This window comes from Podarcis bocagei (assembly GCF_964188305.1).
Source record: "Podarcis bocagei genome assembly, chromosome: 9".
NCBI classification, from domain to species: domain Eukaryota; kingdom Metazoa; phylum Chordata; class Lepidosauria; order Squamata; family Lacertidae; genus Podarcis; species Podarcis bocagei.
In genome coordinates this window covers 77,788,760-77,813,830 of record NC_138134.1, presented here as the reverse complement: position 1 = coordinate 77,813,830, position 25,071 = coordinate 77,788,760, and the positions used below count along the sequence as shown (strand labels likewise).

At 41.8% G+C, this 25,071-nt stretch overlaps 1 protein-coding gene and 1 long non-coding RNA gene across 13 annotated transcripts in view; one reads left to right on the top strand and one right to left on the bottom strand.

Annotated features, from left to right (window-relative positions):
• Positions 1–25,071, bottom strand: part of LOC308594305 (CD209 antigen-like protein C) — a 140,113-nt gene that overhangs the window by 76,175 nt on the left and 38,867 nt on the right. For 8 of the 12 annotated variants that reach the window (XM_081207350.1, XM_081207347.1, XM_081207349.1 and 5 more), the window contains exons 5-8: positions 24,291–24,389; positions 23,310–23,396; positions 13,300–13,451; positions 11,887–11,999 (exon numbers count right to left, since the gene is read on the bottom strand). The exons of 1 other annotated variant lie outside the window; for it this stretch is intronic. In XM_081207350.1, coding sequence (XP_081063476.1) covers positions 11,887–11,999; positions 13,300–13,451; positions 23,310–23,396; positions 24,291–24,389 — 451 coding nt within the window. Of the gene's footprint in view, positions 1–8,862; positions 9,225–11,886; positions 12,000–13,299; positions 13,452–23,309; positions 23,397–24,290; positions 24,390–25,071 lie in introns of those variants that run through there. 3 more of the 12 variants (XM_081207355.1, XM_081207353.1, XM_081207352.1) reach the window with 2 other exon arrangements.
• LOC308594853 lies at positions 416–1,376 on the top strand. Its single transcript, XR_014011651.1, has 2 exons — positions 416–500; positions 856–1,376. It is a non-coding gene; the product is annotated as an uncharacterized lncRNA (long non-coding RNA).

The following is a 25,071-nucleotide window of genomic DNA, read 5'->3' as shown; positions in this document are numbered from 1 at the left end:
CAAGACTTTTTTTCTCTTTAGTAGAAAGTTGTAATTTGGTGGACATATGGAGATTAAGACATCCAATAGATAAACAATTCACTTTCTTCTCAGAACCTAACAAATGGGCTGCAAGAATCGACCACGTTTGGAATTCAAGTGAATTAGCAACAAGAATTTTAAAATAGAAATACAACCAAAAACACTTTCTGATCAGTCCTCCTTGCTGTTGGCTCACACAGCTACTGCTGCCTGAAATCATAAGGAATAATAATAATAATAATAATAATAATAATAATAATAATAATAATAATTCCATAAGATAGGTTTCCTAGGTATATGCTCTGTTTGGAATCTTGATTGGCTGCTTGTCGTGCCCAATCAGGGAGAAGCAGAACCTGAACAAGAAAAGTTCTGGAATGCTCTGCAGGAAGGGCTAGGAACGAACAGCTGCAGGAACAAACAGAGAGGCAAAGAGAAGAACTGACTGCGGCACAACAATATCCCAGCAGCATCTCATGGTATCACAGTGAATGTTATAAATGTTATTCATATGAGACTACTTTATATCCACTGCATCATTTCGTTGGGTATCTTGCCCAGCCAGTACAATTTCCAGAAGCTTCTTTAGATCTCAAGCAGGAAAAAGTCCTTCACCAGTTCAACTGGGTCTTATCCTGTTAACCCCCTCCTTTTATTGCCACTGGTAGACTATCTGTATTACCTTAAAAGCTTCAGCCAGCTCGTTCCCAAGCAAGATAAAAGTCATTTCCAGAGACGACTCTCTCTTTGTTCTCCAAGTGAAATCACCTAAGTACGCCAAGTGCTAAAAGCACTTTGTAAAGACAAAATCCTTTCCTTTGGTTTTATTTTCAGGGAAATCTGCAACTCGTGGAGACGGAATTATGAGGCATCATACTGCTGGAGTGCGAACCAAAATCAGAAGCTCTACCACTGAGCCCAGACATCATCAGATGGGACTCTGCAGAACCATTGGGAGCTTACTTTTGATCTCTGCAGGAACCCTCGATGTCCTCGTTGACCTTCTTTGGGGTGCTTGTTGCCTCCGAGCTGCCCCCAAACTCCCCCCCCCCAAAGCAGCTGATTCGCTTTGAGCCATATTTCCCTTTCCATCGTTGCAGACTGGAAGTCTTCAGGTTTATATTTTATACATTGTGTAATGTTAGAAACAAATGGGCATTTCAGAGAGTGGTGGTATAAAATCTTATCAAGCGATATGGGAAGCCACAGAAAAATGAGAATAGTAAACATATGGTGTTCCTAAGATGTATTATGTGAAAACCTAAAAAAAAAAAATTAAAAAAATAGAGAAAGATATTCATATAATAGAATTGTTTTTAATGTATACAATGAAATAAACCATCCAAAAAGGCAAAGGCACTTCTATAGAGGGTGTTACTTCTTTCTCCAAATCCTGCCTTAGCCCTCCTATCTTTGAACATAGACTTGGGCTCCACCCTGTAATAGGGTTGCCATACATCCTGGTTTTCTCAGACATGTCTTCTTTTTCGGGGCCTACATCCCCATCCTCGAGGATTTTTAGAATTTGCCAAAATTTCCGTGGGGTTTTCTTTTTTTTTTTCTTTGGTACCAAGACAAGCCCCAAAGGAGCATATTTGCGCTTCGGAACTGCCATTCCAGGAGTGTGACATAGAACACCTGTGTCCCAGGAAGCAGTGTGTCTGGGAGCTTTCCTTCCCAGCCAGAGAATGTGCATGTGCAAGGCAAGTCCATTGCGCCCCCATCCCACAACCCTGCCAGAGCTGTCTCTCTCTACTGGATCCCTTAGAGCAGACCTGGGAACCTAGCACGGGCAGAAGCACAACCAGCTGCAATCTTTTATTTCATGTTGCCACCCTCCTACATTTCCCAGCAATTGCAAGGGAGGCAGTTAAGGGAGCTCTTTATCTGTACCAGATGCTTTTACCAGTGCCCAATAGGGGAGGCAAAATAGCCAAGGCTGTTTCAGGGGATGTCAAGTACACTGGCTGGCAAGGGAGTTTCCCTCTCCCTCCAGTAGCTTCCAATAAGAAATAACAAGCCTTTGGCAGGTTTATAGTCCGTTTTATTTACAACAACATACTGAGCACAGCATCAAGCCACCCTTCCCACAGATGGCAGTTGCTCACTCTGAGTCCCCTTCTCTTCCATAACTGCTAGCAGGGCAGCAGTTGAAGAAGGAGCAAAAAGGGTTTTCTTGTGTGTGTGTGTGTGTGTGTTTCTTTGTGGCTGTTTGATCCATCTTTTAGATTTAGGGGAGCTAGTCTCAAACGTTTGTTGGGAGAGACCTAGGTTTTTTTTGTGGGTGGAGTTATTTGTCCTGTCTTCACGCTTTTTATGATGGAGGACCGCTGTAGCCAACCCCAACGACACGTTCTCAAGATGGAGGGGGAGGGAACAGTTGCAGTCACCTGCGGTTCCTGCGCAATGTTTGCCATCTTGCCAAAGGTTGCAGGCAGCTTTACCTGCAGCAATTGCATGTTGATTGCCCTCTTAAAAGACAAAGTCCAGCAACTGGAGGAACGTGTAGCTATGCTCCAAAGAATTAGAGAGCTGGAGCTCTTCTTGGAAGCAACAGAGCACACCATCTCCACCAAGGAGGAGACAGGGGACTCCCCAGAGAAGGAGGCTAGTTCACCAACACAGGAGCCAGATATATGGAGAAACGTGACTCAAAGAAGTAGGAGGCCCAGGGTTCCCTCTGATTGTTTAGAAATACACAATCGCTTTGAGGTCCTCTCCCCTAGCATGGAAGACGAAGAGCAGACTCCATTTGAGGATCTCTCCCTCATTACAGTCGATCAGGTATATGAAGACGAGCAGCAAAGTCAGTCCTCAGGGAATGTGCAGGCGACCTTGGAACGGACAGCTCACAGAAGAACCCCGACCAAACCTAAGAGGAGGCGTGTAGTGGTGATAGGGGATTCCCTACTGAGGGGAACAGAAGCAGTGATCTGTGGGCCTGACAAGATGTCTCGGGAAGTGTGCTGTCTCCCCGGGGCTAAGATCCAAGATGTAACTGAACGACTGCAAGGAATCATAAAACCCACTGACAAATACCCCTTCCTCTTGGTTCATGTGGGAACCAATGACACTGCAAGCAATAGCCTCCAGAAGATCAAAAGAGACTACGAGGCTCTCGGCAGGAAATTAAAGCAACTAAATGCACAAATTGTCATCTCATCTGTCCTCCCAGTTGAACGCCGTGGCCCAGGGAGAGAGGGAAAAATAGTGGAAGTGAACAGCTGGCTTCGCAAATGGTGTAAACAGGAACGGTTTGGATTCTTAGATCACGGACTGCAGTTTCTTGAAGATGGACTTCTGGCAAGCGATGCGCTGCACCTCACAACGGTTGGGAGAAATGTTTTTGCCAAAAATCTCAGAAACCTCATCAGGAGGGCTTTAAACTGACTAATGTGGGGGAGGGAGACAGTGCTCCTGAAGGTAGGAGTCTATCAATTGATGAAGATGATCATCCAAATGTCATAGACCAAGTGGAGCAAACAGCACGCAGACCTAGTGGTGGGAGGAAAAAATCCTTAAATAAGAGACACGGGGGAATGATTAACGGACTTCAATGTCTGTACACTAATGCGCAAAGCATGGGAAATAAACAAGATGAGCTTGAGCTCTTGGTACAGCAAACTAAATATGACATAATAGGCATCACTGAAACCTGGTGGGATAAGTCCCATGATTGGAATGTAATAATGGATGGATACAATCTATTTCAGAGAAACAGACCAGACAAGAAAGGAGGAGGAGTGGCATTATATGTCAGGGATGTGTATATCTGTGAAGAGATCCAAGATTTAGAACCTCAAAGCCAAAGTGAGAGCATTTGGGTCAAAATTAAGGGAGAGAAGAATAACAGAGACCTCATTGTGGGAGTTTACTATAGATCCCCAAGCCAAACGGAGGACATAGATGATGCCTTCCTGGAACAGATGGCCAAGCATGCAAAAGGAAGGGAGATAGTAATAATGGGGGACTTCAATTACCCGGATATTTGTTGGATGTCAAACTCAGCCAAGAGCATAAGGTCAAACAGATTCCTCAATGGCCTTGCAGACAACTTCATTGTCCAGAAAGTGGGAGACGCAACAAGAGGGAACAGCCATTTTAGATCTGGTCCTAACCAATATTGATGACCTGGTTAGTGGGGTAGAAGTGGAAGGATCATTAGGCGCGAGTGATCATGCTCTTCTGAAGTTTACTATACAGCGGAAAGGAGCAGCCAAGCATACTAGGACTCAATTTCTTGACTTTAAGAAAGCCGACATCATAAAACTTAGGGAAGTGCTGGGTGAGATCCCATGGACAGTAATACTAAAAGGAAAGGGAGTTCATGATGGCTGGGAGTTTGTTAAGAGGGAGATAGTAAAAGCACAACTTCAGGCAATACCAATGAGACGGAAACATGGAAGTTGCCTAAAGAAGCCAGGGTGGCTATCTAAAGAACTTTTAACTGAGTTAAGATTAAAAAAGGATGTGTACCAAAAATGGAAAAGGGGGGAAACCACCAAATTCAAACAAATAGCCAGCACATGTAGACACCAAGTCAGAAAAGCTAAAGCACAGAATGAACTCAGGCTTGCTAGAGAGGTTAAAAGCAACAAAAAAGGCTTTTATGGGTATGTCCCTAGCAAAAGGAAGAACAAAGAAACAGTGGGGTCACTCAGAGGAGAAGATGGTGAAATGCAAACAGGGGACACAGAAAGGGCTGAACTCCTCGATGCCTTCTTTGCCTAAGTCTTCTCCGATAAAGAAAACAATGCCCGACCTGAAGAATTTGGAGCAAATGATTCAGCAGAGGAAACACAGCCCAGAATAAATAAGGAGATAGTACAAGAATACTTGGCTAGTTTAGATGTATTCAAGTCTCCAGGGCCAGATGAACTGCATCCAAGAGTATTAAAAGAACTGGCAGATGTGATCTCAGAACCACTGGCAGTCATCTTTGAGAATTCCTGGAGAACAGGCGAAGTCCCGGCAGACTGGAGGAGGGCAAATGTTGTCCCTATTTTCAAAAAGGGGAAAAGAGAGGACCCAAATAATTACCGCCCAGTCAGTCTGACATCAATACCAGGGAAGATTCTGGAGCAGATCATTAAGCAAACAGTCTGTGAGCACCTAGAAAGGAATGCTGTGATCACCAATAGTCAGCATGGATTTCTGAAAAATAAGTCATGTCAGACTAACCTGCTCTCATTTTTTGACAGAATTACAAGCCTGGTAGATGAAGGGAACGCAGTGGATGTAGCCTACCTTGATTTCAGCAAGGCATTTGACAAGGTGCCCCATGATATTCTTGTAAAGAAGCTGGTAAAATGCGGTCTTGACTATGCTACCACTCAGTGGATTTGTAACTGGCTCCTTCTAATCTCTTCTCTTCCCCCCCCCCACTCCTTCCAACTGTCTTTTAGGCGGCTCTAAAAAGTTTCATATTACACGGGTCTGTAAAGTTTCCTTTCTCTTTCTTACTCCCCCGAAAAAGGCAGACAGAGTTCCCAATCAGTGGAATGTTTCAGATTCTTTAATCTTGACAGTAGAGTCCGAGACGTTTACTTTGTATTCACTCAGTCAGGCAAAGGAATACTTCCTTCCTCCTCCTTGCGACTTTGTAGCCTGCACCATTTTAATCCTCCACCAAGGTGAGTTCCTGAATTAAATCTTCTAACATCCAACGTTCTCTTAGTGTATTTTTAGATTTTATAGCATAAAAAAGTCTACTCACACTAAGGGTTCCGCTCTTACAATTTTGGAGGTTCGTCGCCTTCTTCAGTGAGAGCCAGAGGCATCGTAATACAGGGTCGATGCTTTCCCTTTTGCGCTTGCAGTCTCGCCGCCCTCGAGATCTTCCAAAGAAAAAAAAAACCCCGAAAAAACAGTGAAACCGCTTCCACGCGGCGGGGTATCTTATCCCTCAAGGGTCTCCCCCTTGAGATTTTTTGGGGGCGCAGTGCCTTTGCGGCTCCCCCAACCCCCTGTATCACTCAGAAAACTCCTCCGAGGGTTTTCTGCGCTCCCTTTCTGCTTGCGACGGAAACCGGAAGTCCCCGAGAATTATTGTAAAATTAATGAGTATTAGAAAAAATGTTGGAATGAAAATATTTGGCTTTAGTAGAAATGCTATAAGGAGTTATGTATAAATAAGTTTTATGTTTTAGGGTTTTTTATGGTAAGATAAGGTTAAAATAAATCAAGACAATTTAATGACAGAATATAGTGAAAGATGGAAAGGATTTGCTGAGATAATTAATAACTAGAATACAAAAAGGGAGGTGCGAGGACGTCGATGAAAGAAGTTAACGAAAGATAAAGATTTGGGAATATTGGATTTGTTTTTAATTTTTTGTTTGTTTTTGGTTTTGGTTTTGATGTATTGTGTGTTTTGTTCGCTTTTTTCTTTTTATTGACTTGTACTGTTTAACTTCTTTTTTGTTTTTCTTTTTTCCTTTTTCTTTTTTTCTCTGTAATTTTAAATTCTCAATAAATGTCATTTTTTTTTAAAAAAAATTGTGGCTGTGGGAGTATTAATGAGGTATGCGCTATTAAGTGTGGATCACTGGCCAACAAAGAGCCAGCTTCGGAAGATCTGTCCATCCTGTCTCTCCAGGAGTACAGTAGAGAAGGTTGATCATTCTGATAGGTTTTTGGAACATTAGGCAAAGGTCCAGATGTAAATTTGATGCTGGATATCTCCAGATTGTCAGCAACATAGAGTTCTTTAGGTGTTGTTGCCATAGAAATGTCGGAGGTGCCAACTTCCTCATCTAAAAAAAAGAAAAAGTAAAGGAATATGTGCGAGGGTGTGACACATGCCAGAGGGCCAAAGGGGAAAGGGCGGCACCAGCGGGGTTGCTGGAACCGTTGCCCACACCAGGGAAGCCATGGGAGGTGGTAGGGGTGGATTTTATCACTGATCTGCCCAGATGTAAGGGTAAGACCGCAGTCATGGTGGTGGTGGATCTCCTGGCCAAAATGTGCTATTTCATGCCCTGTTCGCACACAGTGACAGCGGAAGAAACAGCCAAGCTGCTGGTGGAGCATGTGTTCAGGTTGCATGGGCTACCTGCACAGGTGGTTTCGGACCGGGGGGCTCAATTTACCTCACGATTTTGGCGCAAACTCATGGGGCTGCTCCAGGTGGAAGTGAGCTTTATGACGGCTAGGCACCCCGAGACCAATGGGCAAGCGGAGAGGGCGAATGCTGTTTTAGAACAGTATTTGTGGTGTTATGTAAGTCAGAAACAGAACGATTGGGTGGACAAACTAGCCCTGGCAGAGTATGCTTACAATAACGCGGAGAATGTATCCACTGGGATGACTCCGTTCTTTGCCAATCATGGGCATCATCCAAGGACTTTCCCCGGGAGGGGGGAGGAGTCGTGGAGTGTTCCCGCAGCCGAACAGTTTGTGGAGGAGATGGAGGCGATCCACAGACAGCTGCAGTTGAATTTGGAAAGGGCTAAGGAGTTATACAAGAAGGAAGCCGACAAACATCAGCGGCCGGGGGAGGTCATCAGGGTTGGGGACAAGGTGTGGTTGTCCACGCAAGGGTTGCCTTGGAGAGGGGGCTGCAAAAAGCTCAAGCCCAGGAAGGTGGGACCCTTTGAGGTTATCCAACAAATAAATCTGGTGGCGTTTAAGCTCAGGTTGCCAGAGAGCATGAGAATCCATCCGGTGTTCCACAGGTCACTGCTGTTCCCCTACAGGGAGGGGGGAAGGAGGCAGGGTAGTGAGGAAGGGGAAGGCCCACCACCCAAAATGGAGGAAAGGGAGCAGTGCAACGAGGTTATGGAAATACTGGACTCTCGTTGGAGAGGGGGGAATTTGGAATATTTGGTGGCTTGGGAAGGGGCCCGGACATCAGTGAATACCTGGGTCCCGGAAGACAGTATTTCCGACAAGGGCCTGGTGGAGGAGTTCCACAGTTTTTTCCCTGACAAACCCAAAAGCAAGGGTAGGCCCTTTCAACAGGTGTTCTAAACAACAGACGACGAAGAGGAATTCGAAGGTTTCCCAGCATCGGACGAGGAGGACGAACAAGATGAAGGTGTAGACTGGGGAACACCAGGAATTGGGGGTTGGAGGGGATGAGGAAGAGGGTAGTTTTCCTGGCTTCTCCCCTACCACCCCAGAGGAAAGAGATATGGGTACAGTCGGGTCTCCTGAGCGGGAGGGGGCCTTTGAGGAGGGGGTGGATGTCAGGGAGAGGCAAACGGGGAAAGAGCTAAGGGGAGAAACCAGCACTTATAGAGAGGCGAAAGAGATCATTAGCAGTCTGTCATCTGACAGCGAGCCAGAGGCAGTGAGGGAGGAGGATGAGCCTGCAACCAGTCATTCTGTAAACAGAGGAAGTCAGGGGTGTGGTTTCCGCAGACTTGCATGTTGGGTAAAAAAAGGAAAAAGGAAGCAGACGTGGCAACTGTGCCGGAAGGGTTGGACGTGATTTGAAACACTGGAGATGTACTTTTGAACTTTGTCAATAAATCAAATAGATTGGAACTGGCTGTGAGCCCGGAGTTTTATCTATGCCGGCTTGACAGCATAAAGGCTCTGACAGAAATCAAGAGCAGTTCATTGTGTTTGTTGCCCAATGTTATCTCTATATGAGAGTCATGGCTCTGGAATTTCCCAGTGGTAAAGCCAAAATTATATTTGTGATTAGTCTGCTAGAAGGGACACCAGGTGCTGGGTGGCCCCCATTCTCACTGGCTGGCATGCATGGTTGTCCTTCTGTGCCTTGTAAGGTAGCAACCATGGAGATCAGAAGGGGCAATGGGGCATAAAACACATAGAGTAAGGAAACAAATACTGGTATGCATTGCAAATAAATACATTAAACAGAAAACAGGCTATGACTGGATGCTTCCATTCTTTATTTTTGTAGCCATCTACATTTGAGTTTGTAGGATAAGGTCTTTTCAAGGTGTTTTTGAGTGCTGATGCCAAAGAGTCCTATAATCTAGATGGCAGAGTGTGGATTGTGCATTAAAACAGTGAGGTAGGGTGATCTCTTGGTTTTGTTTTTGTGTAGTGATCATGAGATCCAGTTTCGTTCATCTTCTTAGAGCCAAGCATCATCAGGCACCTTTTTACATATGTACCCTAAGCGTTGCTCACAGTGTAATGCCATCCAGCAATCCAAACTGCAATCAAGGCCTATTGCAGCACAGTGGTTTTGGTGTGGGTGTTTAGGCTCACCTTTTTTCCAGTACCTGAAAAGAAAGAGCAGCACTGATCAATCAAGAATGGATGTCTACTTCCTCACGCGCTCCCTGTGCCTTCTACAATTAAAAAGATGTTCAGCTCTTTCTCTCTTAACATCCACCCACAACTGGCATGGATTTTTCTCCCCGGCTTTAGAATTCTAACCATGTAAGGAAAACAACAACAACAGCTGTGGGTCAAGACTGTCTCTTTTTCTTTAAACATGAAGGAAACTACATAGGAAACTACAAAAAAGTGAAGGTGTCATCTTTGGAAGCTCTTTGGTACACACAAGAACTTCCAGTCAATTTCGTTTAGGAAGTATCCAATGCAGTACTTCTGCTATTGCCAGAATTTCCATTTCTGCAACAGAACTGGCCCTCTCTCCTTTCCATATGCACCCACATCCTCTTCAGATCTGCTTTGGACTGTTGTGGGTGTTGGAGAAAGAGTTTTGGAAGAGAGATCCTTACTCTCTCATAGCTGAGTTAGCACAGTAATGATTGTTCTGAGCATATTAAAACAATGCTAGATTTGCATCCACCTTCATCCACCTCATCTCACATCCATCACCCACCCCATGCATGAGGAGAACAATAACACTATACAGAAACAAAAATAGCTATGTCCTCAAATGAATTACAAAATATAATCTATAACCACAATGTCACTATAGGGTTGATTGAAATGATATGATCTCTCTCACATATATATCTTATCTAAATCTAACATGATGATTCTAAGTTTACTTTAATCAATTATCCATAGTTGACAAACATGTCACCCTAGCCTCACTCTTATTGTCACTTGCATTCTCCAGTGTCCATTGTATAGTGAATCAAGTCCCACTAGTCAAAATAAAAAAATTCCTTCCAGTAGCACCTTAAAGACCAACTAAGTTAGTTCTTGGTATGAGCTTTCGTGTGCATGCACACTTCTTCAGATACACTGAAACAGAAGTTGCCAGATCCTTCTATATAGTGAGAAGGTGGGGAGGGGTGTTACTCAGAAGGGTGGTGGGAATGGGAGATAGGCAGATAGCTGAGAGATCCTGTTGACGACTTTTAACGACTGTAATAGGTCTTACAGGAAAAGGCAAGGGGTGAGAAGGTGAGAAATGGTTTAGTCATGTATAGTGAGATAAGAATCCAATGTCTTTGTTCAGCCCAGGTCTTTCCATGGTTTTAAGTTTGGTAATGAGTTGTAATTCAGCAGCTTCTCTTTCCAGTCTATTTCTGAAATTCCTTTGTAGTAAAACAGCTACTTTGAGATCTTGTATAGAATGTCCTGGGAGATTGAAGTGTTCTCCTACTGGTTTCTCTGTTTTGTGATTCTTGATGTCAGATTTATGTCCGTTTATTCTTTGGCGTAAGGTTTGGCCTGTTTGTCCAATATAGAGAGCTGAAGGACACTGTTGGCATTTGATGGCATACACAATGTTAGACGATGAGTAATTAAATAGTCCCGAGATGGTATGTGTGATGTTGTTGGGGCCAGTAATGGTGTTGTCCGGGTGTATGTGGCAGCAAAGTTGGCATCTGGGTTTATTGCAGGCTCTGGTGCCAGTGTCTGTGTTAAGTCTGGTTTTAGTATTATTGTGGGTTAGGAGTTGTTTAAGATTGGGTGGCTCTATACAATATATACAATGGACTGTTTGGTATGTTTGGGATGGTAGCTAGAGGCATGTAGATATGTTTGTCGGTCAGCTGGTTTGCGGTATAAGGTGGTGTCTATAGCCAGGCACTACGTTACAGCCGCATCTGTTCCAATTCTACAGACAGAGACTCTCACCTAAGAGATCTACAGCAAACCTTCTCAGAACTAAAATACCCAGCAGATGAAGTTAGACAACAGATCAACAGAGCCAGACTGATACCCAGAGAGAACTTGCTGCAAGACAGACCCAAAAAAGAAAATAACAGAACACCTCTAGTCATCACATACAGCTCCCAAGTTAAAACAGTACAACGCATCATCAGAGATCTACAACCTCTCCTGGACAATGACAGTTCTCTTTCTCAAGCTCTGGGAGGAAGACCTTTCATTGCCTACAGACAGCCACCCAATCTTAAACAACTCCTAACCTCCTGACAAAAAAGGATCCGTGGTTGGTATTGGGTGCATCTCAATAGAGATGTATGTCATTGGATTTTGTTCCAGGAGACCTGGCAAAACTGAAAGCAGCCCTCTGTTAATCTAGTCTTGGTAATAAATGCCAGTCCAGTTTTCTGTTCTACTACCAAGCTGTGGATGAGTGAGATCTTACTCTGACCCGTACATCTTTCTACACTAGCTGAAAAGAGTTTTTAGATACTTAAAGGGAACCATGAACTGTCTTAAACTGACAGCTGACAGTGTTGCTCAGCTTTACATTCCTGCAAGTCCTTTTGAAGCTGATCTAAGCAGCACAAACCATTTAAAAGGATGCCTTCAGCCTCTTCCAAATCACTGCATTCACTAGGTTAGAGAAGCAACCTGCCTCTCCAACGTAGTGAAAAGCACCAGTAATTCACCTGGATAATGATGTGGAGGAGTACATATGTAGATCTTTGGTAGTAGAGAAAATTGCATGGCAAAATATATTTGGAAAGGGAAAGAATCAATTATGTAAACAGAATCTGCAACTTTTTGGAATGCATGCCATTAACAAATGTTTCTGCAGAAACTTACGTGACTAAAGCCTCTATTCCTGCCAGCCATCTCCATTTCTTTGTTGCCGGGGTTTGAAAGACTCCAAACCAAAAAAACCTCTGATGCTTTTGTACTTGCCTGTTTATAAAATACTAGAGTAGGGGTGTTGAGAAAGAACAAATAAAATCTTTTAAGACAATGTCCCTTTCTCTGGGAGACTATAGCCCTTTATAGAAATTCAACAGGCATAAAACAAACACATTTTAAAAGAAGCAGGTGTCACAGTTGAAGACCCAATACAAATTTTGGGGGGAAGCAGTGATCAAAATTATACATTGTATGTCCATCACCAATAAATATTTTTTACATTGGATGTGGTATTGTTCCCCTGAACAAAATTATGATGCTGATTATGATGATGGAATCAAGGAAGCATCCCAAAGAGGAAATATTGTAGTGAAGGGCAATTTCACATGCCCTCACCAAGACTGGCTACATATGTGTTCCAGTCATGACACAGAGTTATAATTTCCAGATACTGTAAATGACTGTGCCATAGAACAGTTGGTCTTGGAACCACCTAGCAGGACAGTGACCTGTGTGTCAAATACTCCAATTTCTGCATCCATGTTTGATGGTTGGTTCCAGAGACACTGGAATCAGTCCAGTTGTGGTATGCTTGATGGCATGACGATGGGGTCTCCCCCATGTCTGTGCCCTGCAGCACCCCAGTAGCCCCTGTGCCAGGGCTAAGGGGCTGGGAGAGGGATATACCTTGCAAGCTCCTCTAGAGTCATCTCCATGATACTCTCCTGCCAAAAGGTTAGCGTGGTGAGGGAAATGTTTGTTTCTAAGGACTCAATACATCTCAAAGAGCAGAGGAAGAATTTACAGAGAATCCAAGAGATAGATGCCTCTGAAGTATCTCCTCCTCCTCCTCCTCTTCCTCCTCCTCCTCCTCCTCCTCTTCCTCCTCCTCCTCCTTGAAGATCTCCTTCCTGACTGCCAGCTTCATTCTATTAGAGCTCAGCAGCTCCAAGAAACCTTATTGAGTCCCAGATGGTAGCAGCTCTCCAGAAGGTTAGTGTGGTGAGGGAAGCCATTTTTTTCTAAGCACTCAATACATCTCAAAGAGCAGAGGAAGAATTTATAGAGAATCCAAGAGATAGATGCCTCTGAAGTATCTCCTCCTCCTCCTCCTCCTCCTCCTCCTCGATCTCCATCCTGACTGCCAGCTTCATTCTATTAGAGCTCAGCAGCTCCAAGAAATCTTAGTTAGCCCCTGATGGTAGCAGCTGCTCCCTGCACCACCCACCCCTTGGCTTGACTGATGGAGTTGCTGTCTTGGCTGCATACAGGTAGATGTAACATTCTTAAATGGATAGTGATGATAAGAACACTTTGACTCAAGGAGACCCCCTACCTTTTTCAATACTTGGCTTTGATGCTCACCTGTTCTTCCCTTGTTTCCATAGAAATGAGCTTGGCGCCTTCCCTCTCACATCTTTTTTGTGAATCAGCCCATGAAGATTGGTCAGGAGAAAGGAAATACATTGTCCTTTGATATATAATCCAACCATCATTCAAGTTACCAATAAGGAGGTCTTTGAGTTAAGCCAGATATGGAGGAAGAAGAGAAAAAGAAAACAAAATAGTGAATTCAATTTCAGCTTAAAATTCAAATTCAAGATAGGGAATTTAATGGGAACCACCTTGTATGCCTGTGCAGATTTCAATTATTTTTGTTAAATTCATTTCTGTCGCCGCATGGTAACATATATTCATCTAGGAAGCTCAGAAATCTTAAAACAAGAAAAACATTAACTCTTCAACCCATGTTGATGCTGCAGTAAATACCTGGGTGGGCATAGCTGGAACAGGGAGTGCAGTCAAGAACCTCACCTACTTGTTTCCACCTGGATACTTAGGGCAGCATCAGGGAAGACTTGAAGGTTGGGAAGGGGGAGTAGCTGTGGTTTATCAAAATTCTCTTTCTCTCTACAAGCTCTCTGTTCAGTTGCAGAGGGGGCAGGAATCTAGTGTGTGTGTTGCTGGCATTGGGCAACTGGGACAGATGAGGGATTCTGCTGGTTTACCACCCGCTATGCTGCCAAGCAGTCTCCCTGCCTGAGCTGACAGGATGGATCTAGTGGGCTTCCAAATGGCTCTGGGGGATTTTCCAGCTGATCTGACTGGTGCTCCTGCTGAGCTTTGGCTGATCTCTGGAACATCCGAATAATAATAATAATAATAATAACAATAATAATAATAATAATAATAATAATAATAATAATAATAATAATATGCTGCCTGTTGTTGTTGTTGTTGTTGTTGTTGTTGTTGTTGTTGTTGTTGTTGTTATTCATATGCTGCCCATCTGACTGGGTTCCCCCCAACCACTCTGGGCAAATTCCAAAAAATTAAAACACAATTGAACAACAACCATATAAAACTTCCCTGAACAGGGCTGCCTTCAGATGTCTTCTTTCAGATGGTAGTTCTCCCCCCCCCCCTTGAGATCTGGTGGGAGGGAGTGCCACAGAGCAGGTGTAACTACCCAGAAGACCCCCTGCCTTGGCTTGGGCCATTGACACAATTGGCCCTGCATGCCCTTTCAGTTGACCTCTTTTGATTGTCTCTGCAGAGGTGGGGCTCTCATGGGTGAAAATAATAAAGGACAGGTCTTTTAGCTGACCTGTTTTGATTGTCTCTATTATAGCAAAGAATGACAGTCTTTTCTTTCATAACCATAGAGGCTAAATAAATTCAAAAGTTCAGGAGAACTGAACTAAATATCTCTGATGTTTCGGAACTTCCGGTGGAGCGTGATCCTCCCGCAAGCGGGGATTTTGCCAGGAGGCAAATCCTGTGCTATTTCGGACAAGGAAAGGGTGCTACAGGGTGCAGTAGCCCCTAAATTTAATTTCTGGAGGGTGTCCAGAGAGTCAGGTTCCCGGCGACGCCAAAAGCTACCCGCCTGGCCGTCAGGTAACTCCAAAAAGGAGCAAAGAGTACGGCGGAGCGGGGATAGCGGGCTAAGGGAAGCCATTGTCTACAGCCGAATAGCGAAGCCCCGAGCTTGCAGGGAAAGCGCTCCGCTCTCAAATATAAGAAATTCGGACCTAAAAATTACAGATTGGATGGTGGTTAATAAAGGAAGGATTCGGGGGGGGGGAGAGAGAGATTACGGAGTTCAGCTGTCATCTGGAATCAGCTCAGACGCAGCGCTTTACACAGAGCTGGGAAAAGGAAAGTGAGTTGTCGCTACCAGTTACTGTTGCTTTCTATCCTTTAACTTGTTTCTTTTTAAAAGTATCTCTTTAAGGAGCTACAAAGAAATAAAAGACTACTAAGTTAAAGGGGGAACAGAGAGATAATATTTTGAAAATTGGCAGTCTTTTGATGTAACAAGGGTAAAAGAAAGATCGAAGCTCCTGCTTACTTTTGGTTTTAAAAGACAAAGAATTGCGTAGCAGAAAAGGAGCTTCCGACGCCATTGACATTTTTAAAAGTAGTGACAAAGGGACTTCCGGGGTGGCGCCTCCGGTGATGGCGGACTCCCTCTGAACTGGAGGGACAAGCTCCACAAGAAACAGGTCTTTTCCGCTGCGGCGTAGCGGGGACCCTTTTGAAAATCACAGGCGGATGAAGCCTGTGACCATGGGACTCGGCGGGCTTTAGCGCCCCCCAACCCACTAAGGAATGCTAAATACCTGGATTTTAAACAAGCATTGGCGAAATAAAAGGAACTTGGACCTTAAAATTTACCCTAATTTGGTACTGAAACGGAAAGGGTTAAACAGGAAGTCACCCTTCCGTTTTCTTGTAGTAACAACAAAGCAAAGACAACGTAAACTAGAGCCTTAAAAATCACTTTTAAAGGATCGTCTTTCATCATTCACAATTGCGGAACCCCTCTTCGGAAGCAGGAGAAGAAGGGGGATTTTTATTGAGTTGTTTAAACCTGCGAAATTAAAGTTAAAGTAAAGTAACTTTCCACTGTCCTGACCCTGGAGCGGGGTGTCAGATTTGACGTTTGAAGCTCATTGACCAGAAATAAATGCTTTGACAGATAGTTAAAGGGGGGGGAAACATTGTGATTCCATTGTTTCCTTTCGCTTTTTAGAAAAGAACAAATACGGACAAAATATCTTAAAGAAGAAACTCTGTTGCTATTGTCTTCAAGGAAAAGAACAATCAGAAGTTTCTCCCCCTAGAGGGGAGCTATGAAATTGTAACTAAATCCTGGGAACTTGCTGCTGTTTACTGATTACAACTGTGGGAAAGAGTTTTGTGACCTTGCAGGACAATGCCTTTAGAAGCACTGTTGGGTGTTTTCTGTAATATAAGTGCCCTATTGGATCAGTTAAGTCAGAAGATGGACTTTATGGCAAAAGCTGCCAGTGCCTTTGATCAGGTAGTGGAAAACTATATGGAGCCCACTCAGGAACTAAAGCAGGAGTGTGTCACGACAGAACAACAGAAAGAAGAGGACCCTGCTGAATCTGGGATGCTAAAAGGGATGGAGGGACTCTCGGTCCAGCAGGAAAGTGAGCTTTTGGATTTGATAAATGAACTTGGAAAAAACCAGACTTGGAAAGATAAAGTTTGGATTGAACTGGAAATGGGGGGTTGGATTGACCCCCCTATGCAGGGAGGTTTGGACGTTCCGAGTCTGGAAATGGGCCGCCAGAGGTTTGGAGCTGTTGGGACTCCCAATTTTGGAGGGAATCTGAAATATGTTTTAAAACACCACATGGAGCTTAGTCTGGACTATGAGAAAGGGGCTGATTTGCTGAAAAGGGTCAAAAACACTACAAAGCTGGAGTTCCCACGAGTGAAAGGAAAATATGAAGAAGAGCTGCGGAAGGGATATGGAAGAGACTTGAAGGCCTCGAATATAAGGGCACCAGGTTAATGTGCCAGATCAAAAAAAAGAAAGAAAGAAAAGAAAAGACTGACAACCCCGGGACCGGGGGGAGGGGACGCTGGAAGAAGATTTGATTCTTTTTATTTTATTGTACTTTTTGTATTATTATTAATAGAAATGTTTTATGAATGTTGGGAAAATGTTGAAATGAAATTACTTGGCTCTTGTTAAAATGTTTAAAGAACTAGGCAAAAAGGTAATGGTTATGAGAAGTTGGTAAAAAAGATTTAAGTTTTAAGCTCTAAGGTCGTTTTTATAAGATAAAATGAGAATAGAGTAAGGTAACGTAATGATAAAATATTATGAGTTATGAAAAGGATTTGCTGCGATAATTATTAATCAAGATACAAGAGATGGGAGGAGGAGGAGGAGGTCATGGAAAGAAGGTAATGGAATTTGGAGAATTTGATAAGGATGGTTTTATTTTTTGTTCTTTTTTCCCTCATGATTTTGTTTTTTTCCTTTTTGTAATTTTGTCTTTTTTGTGTGTGTATTTTTAAAAAAATTCTTTTGCTTCAATAAATATCATTAAAAAAATAAAATAAAAGTAGTGACAAAGACAAAAGACAGAACGCCGACGGTAGTGGATAAAAGTTGTTTATCTGGCTTTTCTTTCTTTCTTTTTACTTTGAGTTTTATCGACAAAATAGATATTAGGGACCCTAGCCAAACAAAATTACTGTTATTTGGACTTGGGAAAACTTCTCTTTAGTTGGAGTATTTTTAACGTGTCTCAGATTTGGATTTATGACCCCTAGTGGATGGAATACATCACTACAATTTATTTATTTTCTAAGATCTTCTCATTGAAAGACTGATTATAATTGGAAAGAGACTTTGGCTCCTGTTTACATTTAGAAAAGGATTCTTGGACTTTTACAGACAACTATATAATAACAGAGAAAGGAAGAACATGAGGAAAATAGAGAGATTTTTAAAAGAAAAAAATGTGCAGAAGATCCCGGCAGAGAAAAAAGACCAACTGAATGCCCCTATAGAATGCGAGGAGATAAAAGAGACTATAAAGGAATTGAAGAGGGGAAAGGCCCCGGGACCAGACGGATTTACATCAAGTTACTATAAAGAACTGAGAGATGTTTTGACGATCCCATTGAAAGAAGTTATAAATAATATTCTGAAAGAAAGAAATGTTCCGGAAATGTGGAAAGAAGCATATATCACATTTATCCCCAAACAGGACTCGGATTTAACAACTATAGGCCTATTTCATTGCTGAATACAGATTATAAAATATTTGCTGGGATTTTAGCGAGAAGATTGAAAAGGATATTATTAGAAATTATTCATAAAGACCAAGCAGGTTTCCTTCCAGGCAGACAGATGAAGGACAATATAAGGAATATAATTAACATTTTGGAATAGCTGACTGCCAGGAATGAGAAACAAGCTATATTAATGTTTGTGGATGCAGAAAAGGCCTTTGATAATATAACATGGGACTTTATGTTGAAGAATCTGGAGCATATGGAGGTAGGGAAAGAGTTTTATATTGGAATAAAGGCAATATATACAGAGCAGAGAGCTAAATTGATTGTAAATAATGTGACTACAGAAGACATAAAAATATCTAAAGGAACTAGACAGGGATGTCCACTCTCGCCATTGTTATTTATAATGGTTCTGGGGGTCTTTCTAAATGCGATTAGACAAAATGAATTAATAAAAGGGGTAACAGTTGGCCAGAATTATATTCATATAATTCCTAAAGCCTTTGCTGATGATCTGGTAATAATGATTGAAGAACCAACAGAAAGTGTAAAAGAAGTATTGGAGGAAATTGAACAATTTGGAAATGTGGCAGGGTTCAGATTAAATAAGAAGAAAACTAAAATAATTGCAAAAAATATGGAGCAAAGTATGATAGAAATAATGCAACAACGAACAGAGATAGAGGTGGTGAAAAAGGTAAAATATTTAGGAATTTGGTTAACTCCTAAAAATATTGATTTGTTTCAGAATAATTATATACCGGTATGGAATGGAATAAGGAAAGATCTGCAGGTGTGGGGTAGAATGAAACTATCCTTCTGGGGTAGAATTTCTACGATAAAGATGAGTGTTCTTCCAAAGATGTTATTTTTATTTCAGACTATCCCCATACTAAAGGGGGTAACGATTTTTAAAGAGTGGCAAACAGTGATTTCAAGGTATATCTGGCAGGGCAAAAAACCAAGAATTAAATTTAAGTTACTAACGGAGGCAAAAGAAAGAGGTGGTTTTGCCTTGCCAGATTTGAAATTATATTATGAAGCAGCATGTCTTTGCTGGGTGAAAGAATGGATAAAATTAGCAAATAAGGAGTTACTAAATTTAGAAGGTTTTGATAACAGATTTGGATGGCATGCGTACTTATGGTGTGAGAAGAAGAAAATACCGTACATAAAGGCTTTGGGAACCACATCTTCAGGAGTTCGTTAATAGAAATATGGGATAGGTATAAAAACCTATTAGAACCAAGAGTTCCACACTGGTTATCTCCGTTATGACTGTAAAGAAAATTAATATGAGAGGTAAATGGATTACATATGGTAAATTGATAATTAAAGAAGGAGGAAAATGGAAATTAAAACCATATGAACAAGTTAGAGAACATGTTTATGATTGGTTGCATTACTTTCAGGTTAATGAAATGTTTAAAAAAGATTTTAAAGAAAGTGGTTATGTAGAAAAAGACTCAAAGTTTCAAACAGAGATAATAAACAATGACTGTAAAATTCTGTCAAAAATGTATATTGTTGGAATGGCACATGAAAGATGAAGAAGTTAAATCGGTAATGATACAATGGGCCAAGGACTTTGGTTATAATATACAATTCGATGATTGGGAAAAATTATGGAAGGAAAATTTAAAATTTACCGCATGTACAGCGTTAAAGGAAAATGTTATGAAAATGTTTTATAGATGGTACTGTATATCACACCGGTAAAATTAGCAAAAATGTTTAAGACGTGTAATAAGTGTTGGAAATGTAAAGAAAAAGAAGGAACGTTTTATCATATGTGGTGGGATTGTAAGAAAGTGAAAGGTTTCTGGGAGATGATATATAATGAATTGAAAAAGATGTTTAAATATACATTTGTAAAGAAACCAGAAGCTTTTCTTTTAGGGATTACAGGAAAGGAAATAAGAAGAAAGGACTGTAAACTTTTCCAATATGCAGTTTACAGCAGCAAGAATTTTATTAGCCCAGAAATGGAAACAAGAGGAAATACCAACGATAGAAGAATGGAGAATGAAACTGACAGACTATGCAGAGTTGGATAAGTTAACTGGGAAAATTAGATATTGTCGAGACCAAAAGTTCATCGAAGACTGGGGAAAATTTGTAGAATATCTGAAAAATATATGTGATGTGCAAACAACACTACCGGGGTTCCAAGAAGCACTGTGAAATTTGAGATGTATTGTTAAAAGAAATAGAAGCGGAAGGGACTTCCGGGTTAGCGCGATCAGCAAATGGCGGATTCCCTCCGAGCTCCGGAGGGAATCGGCTCGGTGGAAGAGGGGTCCTGGCGCCGCGGCGACACAGGGACCCTCAGAAACCACAGGCGCGGAAGCCTGTGGACTTGGTGACTCGGCAGGCACCATTTGCGCCCCCTCCAACTTGCAAAGAAGCCTTTTTAAAGGCTTCGGAGCGGGTGGCGGAGAGCGGCGTGGTGCTGTGAGTAGACCGCTTCTTCCACGGAGTGAAGCCACAAGCCATGGCTGGAGAGCGCTGACTTCTTTCCTTGATCATTTGGACTACAAAAAGTAACAACCCGTGAGTAATACGGAAATTGGAATTAAAAATCTCTTTCAATTGAATTCGGTACGACCGGGGGAGGTGCCAAAAGGAAGTCCGCCTCCCCCCCCTTGCAGACAATTTAAAGCAAGAATTAGATAACTAAGGTCGAGAGACTGTCTTCCTCTCTTTGAGACAAAATTTTTTAATTTCACGACTTGGATATATAAGTTTATTACTGGAGGATTAGAACTGAACGTTAGAGTTGAAGTGTAGCCCCCCCCCCCCCCCGATCCGGGAGCGATCCGTGAGAGAGCCTGTAGAAGATATCTACAGAGTTTGACAGCTGTTAAATGAGCTGTCAAAGTCAGGAAATTCTATTTTTTGCTACTTGTGCCGGTTATTTTCGTTACGTTGGACTGTAAGTCTTTGAAATTAGAGAGGAAATAAGAACAAAATAACCTGATTGTTGGAGAAAGAACACTTAGTAACCAGAATCCCTCTAGAGGGGGTTCTGAGATATTACAATGGCTGCAGATGGAAAAATACAGGCGGAATTGGATAGGGTGTTTGAGTTCCTGGGAAAGCTGCAAGAGCAGAGTGATGTTATGGCTACAAATCTTACAACCTTGAATCTTAAAATAAACAAATCTGCGGAAGCGGTTAAGGACTTGACTCAAGAAAAATCTGCAGCTGGAAAGGAAGATACATGTGCTGTTTTGGAGGAATGCGAAGGAGGAGCGGAAATGCTGCAAGTGAAAAAGGACAACCAGAGGCCTGTTAAGTTGGAATATAAGGAAAGCAAGGTTTGGATGACGAAATTTTGGTTTGAAATGGAGAATGAAGATTGGGGATTTTTCCCTATGGGGAGTCCGGAAGACCTATGGATTACAAATTTGATCAAGGTGAAAACTGGAATGTTTGGGACATTTGGGACACTTGGACTTAGAAAAATAAAAAAAAATTCTTCCAGTAGCACCTTAAAGACCAACTAAGTTAGTTCTTGGTATGAGCTTTCGTGTGCATGCACACTTCTTCAGATACACTGAAACAGAAGTTGCCAGATCCTTCTATATAGTGAGAAGGTGGGGAGGGGTGTTACTCAGAAGGGTGGTGGGAATGGGAGATAGGCAGATAGCTGGGAGAGCCTGTTGACGACTCTTAACGACTGTAATAGGTCTTACAGGAAAAGGCAAGGGGTGAGGAGGTGAGAAATGGTTTAGTCATGTATAGTGAGATAAGAATCCAATGTCTTTGTTCAGCCCAGGTTTTTCCATGGTTTTAAGTTTGGTAATGAGTTGTAATTCAGCAGCTTCTCTTTCCAGTCTGTTTCTGAAATTCCTTTGTAGTAAAACAGCTACTTTGAGATCTTGTATAGAATATAGAGAAGCTGCTGAATTACAACTCATTACCAAACTTAAAACCATGGAAAAACCTGGGCTGAACAAAGACATTGGATTCTTATCTCACTATACATGACTAAACCATTTCTCACCTCCTCACCCCTTGCCTTTTCCTGTAAGACCTATTACAGTCGTTAAGAGTCGTCAACAGGCTCTCCCAGCTATCTGCCTATCTCCCATTCCCACCACCCTTCTGAGTAACACCCCTCCCCACCTTCTCACTATATAGAAGGATCTGGCAACTTCTGTTTCAGTGTATCTGAAGAAGTGTGCATGCACACGAAAGCTCATACCAAGAACTAACTTAGTTGGTCTTTAAGGTGCTACTGGAAAAAATTTTAATTTTTTTTTATTTTGACTATGGCAGACCAACACGGCTACCTATCTACTATTGGACTTAGAAAGAGTAAGAAGCAGGACCTGGACTCTTTCTTTGAATATGGTGGTCTGGTTGGAAAAAACATGGACCCTACTGGGTCAAAGATGCTCCGAGATCTGATGTTCAACATAAAGGACTGTCAGCAAAACCGGCTGAAAGGGACTGAGAGAGATTTAAGGGCCTCGGACGTGATAGATCCAGGCTGAGAACTGACAGACTGAAGGACAATTTCTGGGGATCGAAACTGGGGGAGGGGGGGGAAAGCTTTGGAATCCAAAGGGGTGCAATTATATGTTTTCATTTGACAGGTTGTTTTGTAATTATTTTAATAATTGGGAACCTCGTGAAAGAGAACTTGGGTCGACCTTAGAAAAAGGGGTTAATGTCGAGTATTAAAATGAGGTTTAGAAGTTTAAAATTGGCTAACTAAGACGAATTAAGTAAAATATCAATAAGGGATAATTTGGGTATAAAGAACTTGCTGAGCTAAATTTTTGGAATTGGGATGCAAGAAGGGGAGGTGGGGGAAGTCCGGGAAAGTGGTTAAGAAAATAAGGTTTTAAAGTTATACGTGTTATTTGTGTGTAGTGTCGATGTGTATGTTTATGTTTTTTGTGTTTGTCTAAAAAAAATGAGAAAACCCTAATAAAATTTTTATTAAAAAAAAGAAGAAGAAAAAGAAATAGAAGCGGGAGGGAAACTAATGGCAATACGAAACAGAAGAAATGCATAATTGAGAGGTAAATATGGATGATTGGCAGAGAAGCGGAAGGAAGTCCAAAAAGAGATAATTTGTGAAAATTTGGATTAAATTGTATATTTGTGTTGAAAATTAATAAAAATCATTAACAAATACTAATAAATATCTCGGATGTTTCTCTAGGGTGACCCCATGCAAAGGACTGCAGCACTCTGTTCTGGCTCTAAGAGTATTCAGCTAGAGGAGGGGCTTTCAGCTGGGGCAGAATCAGGGCAGGTTCTCACTGCACTACAATTCTTCATCTTACCAATTTCTTTTTGCAGTTCATCATTTTTGTTGGCAAGATACCGCATTTCCTCTGATTTGTTTAGCGCTACAGCGAGTATTCCAAAGTCTAAAAGATTTGAAATAGTTCAAGTCAAAAGAGTATCTGAAATAACAATCTGCAAATATTAAGAAACCATTTCCAAACATTTTTAAACACTCTAGCCTGAAACAAGAAGCAGAGCTCAAGGATCGGGTTCTTATGAATATGAGGACAGACTTGATTCTCTGTGGCTGAGATCACCAATGAAAAGCCTCAGAAGACCCCGGCAGCTGGATCAGACCAAAGACCCATGCAATCCACTATCCTATTCTCATATTAAAACTGGCTCATGAAGTATCTCTAATGTTCCTCTCCTATATCCTCCTTTTCTGATGGGAATCACAGGGTCACAAAACAATATTGCACTGAGTCACACAGTAAAACCCAAAATACAAAAAAAACTTTTAAGTTTTCTATTATGCTTTGTGAGATCTAAGAAAATAGAGGCGCCCAAACTCTTTCTGGATGAATTCTGTGTTGCATTTCACATAGAGCTAAGTAGGACATAATGTCAGTGCAGGAATTTCTCCTTGTGCAATACAATCTTCAGCCCCTTTCCCTCCAATCTGTTCTGACGTTTTTCCCCACCCTGGAGAGCAGCTTTGGTGATGGCATGCAGGGAGAAGTGGGGGCAAAGTTCCCTTGTGCTAGTGCTAAATCTTGTGTCTCACCAGGTTTGCTGCTAATATCGTTATGTACTTTTTGAACTTTGAATAAAGATGTTAAAAAAACAAAACAAAACAAACAACTGTCTGCTTTTCTTCCTGCTGAGGAATGAAATAGTGATAAACTCTGTTGGGTGGTGAGTTTCATTTCCTATATGTATCGCTCACACAATATGAAAGTGAATAAAAGGAATTGAAATATGTTTACATTAAAAATGTTCTAGCAAACATGAGGACGTGCATATGAAATGCTTACCATCCTTGTCCTCATAGAATGAATCAATCCCAACAACAAAGGTTCGAATCATGGTCATTGCCACTTGAAACTCCTCTCTGTTTTTCACTTCCTTCTGATCTAAGGAGGAGGTAGGTAGAAAAGAAATGAAGAAATTGTTTTCTAGCACCCTGGTCTGATGACCTGGGGGAGGGGATACTTAGTTTCAAACTGCTTTTAATATTGAATTTAAATTGCTGACTTTTCATGTGCCCCAGGACCTTAGAGAGAAGGGTGAATAAAAAATCAAATCAACAAAAACATAAATATGATTTCTATTAATATTTTCTTCTCCCCACCCTTAAATTGATGTTTCCTATGCCTTGATTGCAGCTGCCCTGCTGGTCTGTTTTCATTTTGCCTGTTTTTCATTTCATTTTCATTTAGCTAAATGTATTTCATTTAGTCTGTTTTCATTTCAAGTCCTGTTTTCATTTAGCCTGTTGCTTCTGTCATCAGGTGGTTTGGCCTTCCTTTGAGAGCTTTAGATTTTTGGGTGTCCAGATACCCCTGTCCTCTTTGTCCTGTGGACTTGCATTTGCCAGGCTGCCAAATGCCCTGCTGTAATGTAAATTCTTCGATCATTTGGTTTCCTCCCCCTGAGCTTTGCTTACTTTGAGTGCCCTTTAAAAATGAATTAGCTATGAAAATAGGCCATTTGCTCATCAATCCACTGCTATCCACTACTCTTTTCCTGATGAATACTGGGTTGCATTCCACATAATTCTAAGGAGGACATTATGTCAGTGCAGGAATTTCTCCT